The sequence below is a fragment of the Pseudorca crassidens genome, chromosome 11 (genome assembly GCF_039906515.1).
Source record: "Pseudorca crassidens isolate mPseCra1 chromosome 11, mPseCra1.hap1, whole genome shotgun sequence".
Lineage (NCBI taxonomy): Eukaryota > Metazoa > Chordata > Mammalia > Artiodactyla > Delphinidae > Pseudorca > Pseudorca crassidens.
This window is the reverse complement of record NC_090306.1, coordinates 95,971,562-95,984,448: the sequence shown is the minus strand read 5'-3', so window position 1 is coordinate 95,984,448 and position 12,887 is coordinate 95,971,562. Positions and strand designations below refer to the sequence as shown.

Genomic DNA, 12,887 nt, shown 5'->3' with positions numbered 1-12,887 from the left:
TAGTCATTCACTTCCAGTCAGTCAGTCAGTAAGTCAATCAACAAACATACATCATACCGAGACTCCATGTGTTCTGTGCTGGGTCCTGGGGAAACAGAAGTGAATCAGAGCTGGTCCCTGGCTTGGGGGGCTCACAGTCTGGGGGAGCCATGTGGAGACAACATGTCAAGTAGAAGGGCTGTGGAAGCCAGAGCGGGCATCTAGCCCCATCTGGGGGATCTTGGAGGTGGCAGGTGATGACTGATCTGAGTCTTGACTCTACTGGGTCTCCCAGAGGAGGGGCGGGGAGTGGGCAGGTGAATGTGGAGGAGAGGGGTGAGGACAGATGAGTGCCTGGCTGGGCACCCTTAGGAGCTGCAGGTGCCTTCGTGGAGTGGAAACCCAGAGCCCAGGGATCCTGAAGGGGCAGCAGGGGCTCAGAGCAGGGTTTCACAAAGGGAAAACCCTGTTTTAGAAAACCCACACTGGTGGTGTGCAGATTGGATGGGAGGGGAAAAATCAGAGGCTGGGGACTGGGAAAGATGCAGAATGAGGCATGGGCTTGGGGACAAAGATAGGCAGTAGCATCCAAGGGTGGAAAAGGGGTGGCCAGGAGGAGAGGGCAGTACCCCACGGCCACGCTGGGCTCCTCCTAGACTGCCAGCTTCCCCCACCTGCTGGGGTCGAGACGGCGCAGGGGCAAGTTGGTGAGAGCTTGCTAATAAGACACTCTTCCAGAGGATTTATCATAGAGCCCCTGAAGGCGTCTGGCTTTGTACCTGGCAACACATCCCACCCCGAGAGACGGGAAGTCTCAGGACGCCCTGAAAAGTGACAAGTGGGAATCTGCCAAAATGGGAGGAAGAGGCCTGGATTCTCACAGAACATGGGGTCGGGGTTTGGACCAAGTTTAACCGGATCTCCTGGGAATGGCAGGGGGCAGGGACAGCCAGCTGACTTCTGACTAATAATAATAGAATAACAGCTCCTGCTTTTGAAACACTTCCTGTATTCTGGGCCCCACGCCATGTATTTTACTCCCATCATTCACTTAATCCTCATCACCACCCCATGACAGTAACACCACCACAATGAGAACTAACATTTTCATTGCATTTCGCTCTGTCCCAGGCGCTCTTCTCAGCATCTTATATGTATTGGCTCATTTTTCAGCTTCACAACACTCCTGCGGGGTATGAACTACTAACCCCATTTTACAGATGAGGAAACTGAGGCACAGAAAATTTGTATAACTTGCCCAAGTTTGCAGAGCTAGGAGCTAGGATACGGATGGAGGGCTGTCTTGGTCCCCTTACCCCCCGCCACTGACCTCAACCCTTACTCCTTCCTCATCCTGCCTCTCTCAGGCATCATGGGACGGGGAGGGGAGGGTCTGCATCATTAGTGCCTTCTGAGGTGACATTGCCCCCCCCTTCCCAGAGGAGCTGCAGGTCCCTGGAGCTGAGGGTGAGATGGTCCCAGAGCCCCTGGATGGGGTGGGCCTGGGGTGACTGAAGCTCTAGGCCTTAGAGTAAAGTCTGACAAGGTGTAAAGAGTAAAGGTGACAAGGAAGTGACAAAACTTCTCTGACCTCCCCTCACAGCCTCTGTCCCCCTCATGGCTCCCCACCCTCTGTGGCCTGACGAAATTCAGTGGGCCCTTGGTGGGCCTTTTCTCCCAGCCCCAGTCGGCCACTCCCTTCTCAAAGCATCCGCTCCCTCCGGTTGCTGGGAACCTACTTACTGCTCTTCCTTAGGGTCCTGTCCCCCTCTCCACCCCCCCGCCCCCACCCTGCTACTTGCCACCCTGAGACCAACTCAGAGCCTCACCAACCCCCCCTGCTGATGATGCCCACAGCCCCGTCTTTGCCCAGACCTCCGTCCTGAGCCAGGGCACCGCCCACCTAAAACTCCCCAATGGCTCCCCACTGGGTTAAGAATGAAGCTAGAGGGACTTCCCTGGCGGTGCAGTGGTTAAGACTCTGAGCTCCCAATGCAGGGGGCCTAGGTTTGATCCCTGGTCAGGGAACTAGATCCCACACGCATGCCACAACTAAGAATTCCCACGCCACAACTAAGGAGCTGGTGAGCGGCAACTAAGGAGCCCTTGAGCCGCAACTGAGGAGCCCACAAGCTGCAACTAAGACCCAGTGCAACCAAATAAATAAATAAATATTTTTTAAAAAAGAAGAATGAAGCTAGAGCTTGGATGCAGGGTCCCCACCCTCCTTGCAGACTGAATTCTATTCTAGCTCTGGCCTGTTCCTCTGGCCTCATTTTGGATCCCTGTACGCACTCCAAACTCCAGCCAAACCCAGCTGCTCTGTCCCCGAATGGGCTTTCCTTTCCCACCTAGTGCCTTTGAATGTGATGTTCATTTGACCTGGAATACTCTCTCCACCCTCTTAGTCTAGCTAGTTCCTCCTCAGCTCCAGGGCCCCCTCCTCCAAGAAGCCTCCCCTGACCTCCCAGGCTGGGTTTGCTGCATCCTCTGTGCTGATTGTGGCCTCTTGTAAGTAACTGAAGCGGAACAAGTTGGAGGGAAGACAGGGCCTTGATAGCAGCCTTGAGACTGAGGCTGCCCAGGTCTGGAGTTCCCAAGAAAAGCTTGGGTTGCGGACAGACAAAAGCCAAGGACAAGAGATCAAAGACAGAGATCAAGCTTGTCACAGGAAAACACGTAGAAGGAGAAGACAGGAGAGCTGAGGACAGACCCTGGGGAGCCCCAACATTAGAGGGCTGGACAGAAGAAGAGAATTCTCGGGAGACTGAGAAGGAGGAGGTGGAGAGTTAGGTGGAGAAGCCAGAGCGCAGAGAAGAAAGCTAGCTCCCAGGGAATCACCCCCCAGCATCCATGATCAGGGGTTGTCCCCTCCCCTTGACTATGGGCCGGCCCTGTGACTTGCTTTTTTTATTATTATTATTTATTTATTTTGGGCTGCATTTGGTCTTCGTTGCCGCGCGTAGGTTTTCTCTGGTTGCATCCAGCGGGGGCTACTCTTTGTTGCAGTGTGTGGGCTTCTCATTGCGGTGGCTTCTCGTTGTGGAACATGGGCTCTAGGCGCACGGGCTTCAGTAGTTGCAGCACGTGGGCTCAGTAGTTGTGGCTCGTGAGCTCTAGAGCGCAGGCTCAGTCGTTGTGGCTCATGGGCTTAGGTGCTCCACGGCATGTGGGATCTTCCTGGACCGGGGCTCGAATCTGTGTCCCCTGCATTGGCAGGCGGATTCTTAACCACTGCGCCACCAGGGAAGTCCAGTGACTTGTTTTTGATTAATTTGATCGGAACAAGTGCCACAGCACTTCCAAGCCTGAGTCATAAGAGGCTTGTAGATTCCACCAGCATCACTTGAAACTCTCTAAGGGAAGTGAACTGCCATGTAAGAAGTCGGACTACAGACTGCCCTGAGACTGCCATGCTGTGAGGAAGCCCAAGCTAGTCACGTGAAGTGGCCACGTGGAGAAAGGGAGAGATCTGTCCTGTGGCCCCCCCAGCTGCCACCTTCACCCCAGCTGAGGCACCAGATATACGAATGAAGAAGCCGTCTTGGGCGTCCAGCCCAGCCACCATTGACTGCAACTGCAAAACAGACACCAAGAGAATGGTCCAGTTGAGCCCAGTCCATCCACAGGACCAGGAGTGATAATAAAAAACTGTTTTTCTAAGCCATTAAGTTTACGGTAGTTGATTACACAGTAATAGATCATTGAACCAGTTGGTAATTTAATACCTGAACAACCCTCTGTGGTAGACATTATCATTCCCATTTAAGAGATGGGAAAATAAAGCCCAGAGAGGGATGTGACTCTGTGAGATTCATGTAGCCAGCTGGAGGCAGCAGTTGGGGTTTGAACCCCTATGGGGTTGTCTGATACCCCACCCTGTGCTCTTTCCGTAGCACATACTTGGCTGTCTGAGGAGGCCAGACCTAGCAGTCAAACCTTGTAGTTTCGGCCAGATTCCCTGTGTGACAGGTTATTGGGGTTTTCCCCAGGAGCCTCACCTGGGCACCTGCTGGAACCCTGGATTTTTTTTTTTTTAATTAGATGTGATTCACACAGTCAAATGCACAAATCATTAAGTGTGCAAAGTGGCAAATTTTTACATGTGACCACTACCCAGGTCAAGATATGCTACATTTCTGGCACCCCAGGAAGTTCCCACTAGTCAATGTGCCCCACCCTACCCGGAGCCCAGATGACTATCACCATAGCAACAGTTTTGCTTGTTCTTGAACTTCCTGTAAATGGACTTTTCGTGGCTGGCTTCTTTCACTTAACATTATGTCTAGAAGACTCATCATGCTGTTGCAGGTAGCAGTAATTTTTTGTTATTTTGCCCGTGCCGCGCAGCATGCAGGATCTTAGTTCCCCATCCAGGGATCGAACTCGTGTCCCCTGCAGTGGGAGCTCGGAGTCTTAACCACTGAACCGCCAGGGAAGTCCTAATAATTCTTTTTTTTTTGCAGTATAGTATTCTAATGGATGAACATGCCACCATTTGTTTATTCATTCTACTCTTGATAGACGTGTATTGTTTTCAGATTTGGGTTACTGTGAGTAAGGCTGATATGAATATTTTTGTACTAGTCATTTTATAAACCTAAGCACTCATTTCTCTTGGGTGTATACGCAGGAGTGGAAATCCTAGGTCACAGGGTCGGTGCGTATTTAACTTTATAAGAAACTGCTGGGACTTCTAAGATCTCGCATAGTGTGCAGTGGGGCCAAAAAAAAAGCCAACAGTTCCTCACTGTGCTAGTACCAAGAACACTCCCACCAGCAGTTCGTGAGAATTCCAGTTTTTCATATCCTCAGACACTTGGTATCATTAGTCCTGTTAATTTGAGCTATGTTTTAGTGGGGTGGGGTGGAAGTGATCTCTCATTGTCTTTAAGGGGTTCAGGTGGGGCACCTGTTCATAGGTTGGCCAGAGTTTTTGGTTTGTCCAGGAAGCCCTGCCTGAGGAGAGGGTGGCGTGGGAGGGAGCCGGTGAGGAGGACGTTCCCATAGCCCAGGTGCTACACAGGCAGCCCGAGTTGGGCTGAGGGAGTCATGAAGACAGAGGATGGACTCGAGGGAAGCCTGGGGGTGCTGGTGGGAGACAACAGAGCGTGGTGAGGATGGGCAGGGTGCTGGATGGGGCTGCCCATGGGATGCTCCTTATGAGACAGAAGTCCCGAGGCAGGGCAGTGCCAAGCCTGGGTGATTTGATGGCTCGGGGTCCTGGTTCTCCTTTCTTTCTGCTCGGCCATTTTTAGCATATTAATGAGGCAAGATGGTGGCAATGTGGGGACTTCATCCAACAGTGTCCAAAGGCTGGGAGAAAGAGGCCTCCCTTCCTTGTGCCCCACCCCCCTTTTGGCCACACCATGCGGCTTGTGGGAACTTACTTCCCCCTCCGGGGATTGCGCCCAGGCCCTCGGCAGTAAGAACGTAGAGTCCTCACCACTGAACCGCCAAGGGGTTCCCTCCTTGTGCTCCTTTTTAAGAGCAAGGCAGACCTTTCCAGATGACCCCCTCCAGCCCTCCACCCCAACGAAGACTTTCCCTGGCATCTCATTGGCTGGAACTGCAACGCATCCCATGCTCATTCCTAAACCCATCACTGGCAAGGGAATGGGGCACATTTCCCCCACAGCCCACAAGCTTACTCCCCTGCGGGTCATTCCCTGAACGTACCAGGAAGTTCACAGGGCATCTGATCATGCTGTTCCCTTGGAACTGGAATGCCCTTCCTGATTTTTCCATCTAGAAAAGTCACATTCCAAAGCCACCTCCAAAAACCCTCTCTGACCTGCGGGCTGGGTTGGGGGTCTCCTCTGGGTTCCCACAGCCTTCCGGGACCCAACCCAATGTGACCTGTTTTTGTGGCCTCGGTGCAGGGTAGGGCCAGTTCTTGTTCAACTCTATACACCCAGTGCCCAGCCCAGAGGAGGTGCCCGAGGGTTGATGGGAAGCGCATGGGGCCGGCTCAAGTTGTCCCCTCATCTTCATCACCTTCGCCACAGCCCTGCAAATCGGAGAGCCCAGGCTGGACTGGCAGTACCTGGGGCCTCTTCTCAGCCCCACGTGGAGCCACTATCAGCACAGCCAGCCAGCAGGGATGAGGCCTCCTGGCCTGACGGGCCTGGGGTGGCCTCGTCCACTGCTCCCGCCCCCAACCCTGCCAGGGCTGGACAAGCCCTCTGGGCACAGCCTCAGTACAGGACTGGGGCTGAAAGGTACCCATTTGATGCAGAAGCAGATTAAGGCTCTTAGAGAGGGGCGTGGCTTGCCCAAGGTCAATCACCGGCAAAGCCTCAGCTCCAGTCCTCCCTCCAAGGCTGGGCCCAGCGCCCACTCCCAGGCTTCTCAGACTGAGGGGCCTTGTTAAAGTGCAGATCCTGAATCAGTAGGTCAGGGCGGGGCCTGGACTTGGTGTTTCTAAAAAGCTCCCTGGTGTCACTGCTGTTCCTGCTGGTCTGCAAACCCCACGTGGAGCTGCAAAGCCTGGTGGAGGAACCAGATTCACAACCCCACCCTCAGAAGCCCACATGCTGCCCCTTCAGGAAGGGTGGAGCGCTGGCGGGGGCAGGTGGTGAAGCCACTTTAAGAAACCCCAACCTCCATTGCCCTCCCTGCCCAGCCACCCAGGACACCAGAGCTGCCGGAACATTTTATTAAGTTAAGGCTCACAGAGCAGGAGAGAAACGCCTGCCTGCACGGGGTGGTCCCCGCAGATCCATGCCCAGCACCCCTCAGAGGAGGGGGTGGGGCCATGGGGACAGCTGCTGGCTCCCTTTGTCCATCTGTCCCTCTGTCCAGAGTCCCAGGGAGTGGGTCCCCCCAGGGCAGGAAGTAGTTAGTGAGAGGTAGGGTAGAAAGAGGGTGGCTGGCTCCCGGCCTCTCCCAGCAGAGTCAACCCTGCCATAGCTGCTGCTGGGCCTCCGCTAGACCCCGGGCCAGGCTGTGGGCCCAGAAGCCCAAGCAGGCGTCTGGAGACACAGGGGGAGCCAGTGTTAGAGGCACACGCCACCAGGAATTGCTTTTTAAAAAGTATAAAGTGTTTGGGGAAAAAAAAAAAGGAAACAAAATCTATATAAAAATCTCTTCACATATAAAATCCTGAAGAAGGTGCAAGGTAAGACCCAGTGCTAGGGGCGCGCTCAGATACGCAGAGAGTGTGCGTGTGTATGTGTATGTGTGTGGACGTGTGTGCGTGTGTGTGTGTGTGTGTGTATAGTGGGTGTGAGTGCATGTGCGGCCCACAGAGGGTGGGGAGAAAGCTTGGCTTCTGACGTCCATCCAGCAGGGAAGGAGGGAGATTGGTCCCCTTGGGCTGGGGGTCTGCAGCAGGGCTGGACCACGAGGACCTAGAAGACAAGAGTGGAGGAGTCTACTAATTAGAAAAGATACACACACCCCAGTGTTCATAGCAGCACTATTTACAATTGCCAAGACACGGAAACAACCTAAGTATCCACTGACAGATGAATGGATAAAGTATACATATACAGTGGAATATTACTCAGCCACAAAAAGGAATGAAATAATGCCATTTGCAGCAACATGGATGGACCTAGGGATTAACATACTAAGTGGAGTAAGTCAGACAGAGAGAGACGAATATCTTATGATGTCATTTATACATGGAATCTTAAAAAAAAATGATACAAATGAACTTATTTACAAAACAGAAACAGAGACACAGAAAACAAACTTATGGTTACCAAAGTGGAAAGCAGGCGTGGGGGGAGGGATAAATTAGGAGTTTGGGGTCAGCAGATACACACTGCTATATATAAAACAGACAAATAACAAGGTCCTACTGTATAGCACAGGGAACTATATTCAATATCTTGTAATAAAATATAATGAAAAAGAAATGTATGTATGTATTTCTGTATATAACTGCAGCACTTTGCTGTACACCAGAAACTGACACAACATTGTAAGTCAACTGCATTTCAATTAAAAAAAAGAGTGTGGGAGTCTGGCTTAGGCCAGGCAAGGGTGGCTGGCAGGTCCTTCCAATGCCTCTTGGCCCCAAAGGCTGGGCCAGATCCTCTCCTCCGGGCTTCTCCCCAAGCCTGGCCCACAGGGTGGCCTCTCCGGAGTGCCTTAGGAAGTCTCCAGGGATGTGTTAGAAAGAGGAAGCTCCAGGTAGACAGAGCAGTAGGAAAAGGCATCATAAAAATGTTTCACACCCTGCCAAGTCAGGGATGACCGTGAGCAGAAGTAGGACAGAGCACGGCCTCCAGTGATGTCCGGGGTGTGAAGCACGGAGGAAGGAACGCTGTGGGTGATCAGTGATGCGCGCCGTGCTGCTGGGTCTAATGAGGGGGTGGCCACACCGGATTTGCCACCCAAGCCCAGGCAGATCAGTTAGGGCACTGCCAGCCCTGAGGAGGGGTGTGGACTGCTCGGGCTGTGGCTGTGGCTCTGTGTTAAGAAGCACCCGCTGTCACATGGCAGGGACAGGGCGAAAATCAGACCCTGAACTCACTGGCCCGCCTCTGAAGACACATGCTCAAGTTTACAGAGCAGCCTCTGGCTGAGTCTGACAGGTCCCCACGACAACCCCGAGTCGCTAGTGTCACTGTCCGCATTTACAGAAAGGGATACGGAGGCTAGGAGAGGGAGGTGCCCTGGCCCCCATGGCAGGGGCAGTCAGGTGCGGATACGGAGGCTAGGAGAGGGAGGTGCCCTGGCTCCCATGGCAGGGGGAGTCAGGTGCGGATACGGAGGCTAGGAGAGGGAGGTGCCCTGGCCCCCACGGCAGGGGGAGTCAGGTGCAGATGAGCCTCAGCTCACACCTCCAGGCCCCGCGTGGCCTCAGCCCCGCCCAGCCCGGGGCGCCCACCTCTACTCGGCCAGGCTGTTGCGCACGGCCTCCTTCTCCTGCAGCGCGGCCATGGCGAGGCGCAGGTGCTCTTTCAGCTGCTCGATCTCCCGCTCCGACCGCGTCTTAATGTGGTTCAGCTCCACGTACACGTCCTGGTACTTTCCCGAGGTGAAGCGCCTGTCCTGGGGGGCGGGGAGGGGTTGTGAGGGCACGAAGCCCTCCTTCCTGGCCCTGCCCACCTGCCGGCACAAAGCAGCCAGGCCCCTCCACTGCCCCCATGGCCTCCTCCCTCCAGGTGGCCCCCCTAGATGGCCCCCGGCTCCACTCAGTGACACAGGTTTCGGCGTCATTTTCATCCCATTCAAGATGACAGCTGAGGCCCAGGGAGGTGAAGCTTTTGTCCGAGATCAAACAGCAGTGAGTGGCTGGGAGGAGAACCAGGTCGGCCCGGCCCAGTGCTTGGGCCCCTTCCATGAGTTTGGCTCACACACATTTCAGAGCCACCAGCATGCAGCGGGTGTCAAAGACAAAGGGACATGGCACCGAGGGTGGGCCAGACTGGGCCCCGAATCCTGGTCCCCCAACTCCCAGCAACACGGCTTATCCCTCACTGCGACACACGCTGCACACGTGCGGGGTTTTGGTCTTGCCCACGGCTGTCACCCAGCACCCAGCACAGTGCTGGGCACCTAGTGGGTGCTCAATAAATATTTTCTGACTAAATAAAAGCAAATGTGGCCGTGAGCAAGTCTCTTACATTTCTTAGCCTCAGTTTCTTTGTCTGTAAATGGGAATAGTGACACCTACGTGGGGGAGGCACGGGGAGAGCCTGATGAGGCCAGGAGTGGCCGGCACAGAGCAGGTGCTCACAAGATGGGACACAGCTAGATCCAGGGGCTCCCCACCCCGCTGACGCCCTGCCTTGGCCGGCTGGGACTCACCTTCTGCATCATCTGGAGCTCATCCCGGAGGCACTGTACCTCCTTCTTCAGGTACTGCAGCTCATTCTCCTTCACTCGCAGCAGCACCTGGGGTCACAGGTGCCAGGCTGATGCAGGGCCAGAGGCCAGAGCTACCCTGGCTCACCGCACCGCTGAAGCATGGCTTCTGTCTGCCTCAGGCCCCTAGAATGCAGCTCCCAACCTGCACCAAGACCCATGTCCCCAGGAGCAGACTCCTCCAAGAAGTCCTCTCTGATTTCTCCTTGCTCTCTCACCCTGTCCATACAGTGTGAGTGGGTAGCTTATGGTCACCTCTGCTATGGCCTCAACACAGTACCAGGCGCTCCACTTCAGGGCAAAGAGCATGAAAAGAAGCCATAGTGTGGCCCTAGTGTGAACCAGAGTGGGCTGGGCTTCCTCGTTAAGACCTCCCCAAACCCTGATGAGCAGGTACTGCTACCCTGACCTGACCAAGGAGGAGACAGGTTCAGCCAGGACGAAGGAGGCTTAAAAGCTTAGACTCTGGAGCCAGGTTGCCTGGTTCAAATACCAGCTCCCATACTGACTAGCCATGTGGCCTTGGGCAAGATACTTGACCTCCCTGTGTCTCAGTTTCCTCACCTATAAAACGGGAACAGTAATGGCATCTTTCTCATAGGACTGTTAGGAAGCTTCAATGAATTAGCAGATATAAGGGCTTACAGAAGCGCCAGCCACAGAGTAAAGCTGTATGTAAATTTTTGTTAAATACAACAAAAGGCTAGGGTGGCCCTGGGATCACCCCGGCTTCTCCCAGTAAGGGAGGTGCTAGCTCCATTTTATAGATGAGCCACTGAGGCTCAGAAAGGTGAGGTGACTTGCCATGGTCACACAGCAGGTGGGTGGCAGGACCTACCACGGGAGGGCTTTCACCCAGTCACCCACTAGTGCTGGGTGCACAGCAGGCATCCTTCCTAGCTGCCCCGTCCTCTCCCGGCTACAGGGCAGACCCAACCTGTCTGGATACACTCCCCACACCCAGGCCCCAAGAACCAGCTGGGCGGCCTGGCACAGGGGGTGGACGCACCTCCAGCTCACAGGAGCTCCGCTCACTGCTGCGCCCGCAGCCGTTGCCGGTGCCCTGTGAGGCGATGAAGCTGCGCAGCCGGTCGATCTCCTCGGACAGGCGGGCGTGCAGCTCCTGGGAGGGGTGGGATGGTCAGTGCAGGGGCGCCGGGATGCCCACGCCCCACCCCCACCCCAGCGGGGCCAGGCCCACCTGGTTGTGGCGCAGCAGCTCCTGGCCCTCCTGCTGGCAGCGCCGCAGCGTGTGCTCACGCTCCTCCGCCTGCCGCGTCAGGGCCCCAATCTCCAGGCACTTCTGCGAGTACTGCTCTGACAGCACCTGCAGCTCCCGCTTCAGTGCCTCCAGATCTGACCTGCCCAGGGCAGAGGAGGGGAAGGATGGCCCGGGCTCTCTCGCTCTCTGCCAAGCTGGCTCAGGTCACATAGACTCAAAGCAGCTTAGGGCTCCTGGTTCCCGCCCTAGTTTTGCCTTCAGCCAGCTCTGGGGCTGTGAACTGGTGACAGCCTCTCTGGGCTGCAGGCGCCTCCTCTATGAGGGGAGGGGTCGGAGAAGCCCATCTCTAAAGCCTCCATAGCCCCAACATTCCACGGCAGAGGGGCACCTACTGGCTGATACTGTAGCCCAGCTCTAGGGAGACACTAAAGAGGGGAAGAGAAGGGTGGAGACTGAGACTGGCTAGACAAGAAGGGGCCTGAGAACTGCTGTGTGCACTGGCGTGCGGGTCTGGCTGAGGTCCCACTGCTTCCGTTCCCGGTGCCATGCGACCGGAGCAGGCGTCTCAGCTGGGGGCAAACTGACAGGCCCTCTGCCAGGGGTCTTAGCACAGGTCCCCCATGCATAATCAGCAGGGTGGACAGCTGGGCTCCTGGCTCAGAGGGAGCCCCTGTCCCCAGACCGCAGGGCCCAATTGCCATCTTACTGGTGCTGTTTCTGGAGGCCATCCGGGCCCTGTGGGAGACTCTGTGTCTTGCTCAGCTCCCGGCTCAGCTCCTCCTGGTAGGCCTTCTTCATGGCTTCGATGGCTGGAAGCAGGGCAGAGAGGTGGAAGGGAGATTGGGGAGGGGTCAGCGGCAACAAGCCCCACTTCCTCCGGGACTCCATATGGAGACAGGAGCAGAGAGTGGTAATGAAAGAGCACTGGGCCGGGCTGTGTCACGGACTGAGTGGCTTTGGGTAAGGTGCTCAACCTCTCTGAGCCTATCTATCAAGGGAGGATGACAGTGCCTGTCTGATGGACCCTGCTGGGGAGACACCTCAATGTCTGACCACTGGTACCTCCTGTTGTTAGTGATTTCTTGGTAAGACCCCACACAGTCCTCCCTGCAGAGCCTGGAAGGTTCTTTAACAAGGTCCATCTGCCTGGCCCAGCCTAGTGGTCAAGAACGCAGGCTCTGCGGTCGGTACAAATCTGTGTGACTTTGTGCAGGGGACTTAACCCCTCTGTGCCTTGGATTCCTTATCTGGAGAACAGGGATGACAACAGCACCTTCTCTCGTGGGTTGTTGGGAGACATGTGTAGAGCAAGCAGAACAATGCATGGCACAGTCAGTACTCAGACACTGGCCCCCACTGGTTATTTTCAGGCTGTGAGCCCCCAAGGACTGAGTCTCTTTCCACGCTCAAACGGGGTTGTTGTGAAGACTAAACAAGCCCTGGGCTTCCCTGGTGGCGCAGTGGTTGAGAGTCCGCCTGCTGATGCAGGGGACACGGGTTCGTGCCCCGGTCCGGGAAGATCCCACATGCCGCGGAGCGGCTGGGCCCGTGAGCCGTGGCCGCTGAGCCTGCGCGTCCGGAGCCTGTGCTCCGCAACGGGAGAGGCCACAACAGTGAGAGGCCCGCGTACCGCAAAAAACAAAAAACAAAAAAAACAAGCCCTCATTCATAGTCTTATCCAGAATTCCAAAATCCCAAAGCTCTGAACACTGGACTCTTTTGGTGGCGACCCCCAACCTGAACGGACACAAGGCTGTTTGTGATCATGACTATCCCACTTAAGTGACTTTGAGACTTTGAGAAAGTGACTTTGAGAAATTTCCAAAATTTGCCAAAACCTTAGTGCTAGATTTCAGGGTGAAGC

General features: G+C 55.2%; 1 protein-coding gene across 5 annotated transcripts in view; it reads right to left on the bottom strand.

Moving 5' to 3' along the window:
- Nucleotides 1-971: 971 nt before the first annotated feature.
- The window catches only part of TRIOBP (TRIO and F-actin binding protein), a 71,765-nt gene continuing 59,849 nt past the window's right edge, over nucleotides 972-12,887 (bottom strand). For 4 of the 5 annotated variants that reach the window (XM_067698010.1, XM_067698012.1, XM_067698014.1 and 1 more), the window contains 6 exons: nucleotides 11,730-11,832; nucleotides 11,003-11,162; nucleotides 10,811-10,924; nucleotides 9,745-9,831; nucleotides 8,822-8,985; nucleotides 6,624-7,331 (listed from right to left, as the gene is read on the bottom strand). In XM_067698010.1, coding sequence (XP_067554111.1) covers nucleotides 8,824-8,985; nucleotides 9,745-9,831; nucleotides 10,811-10,924; nucleotides 11,003-11,162; nucleotides 11,730-11,832 — 626 coding nt within the window. In that variant the 3' untranslated portion in view covers nucleotides 6,624-7,331; nucleotides 8,822-8,823. Of the gene's footprint in view, nucleotides 3,557-6,623; nucleotides 7,332-8,821; nucleotides 8,986-9,744; nucleotides 9,832-10,810; nucleotides 10,925-11,002; nucleotides 11,163-11,729; nucleotides 11,833-12,887 lie in introns of those variants that run through there. The other variant, XM_067698011.1, reaches the window with a different exon arrangement.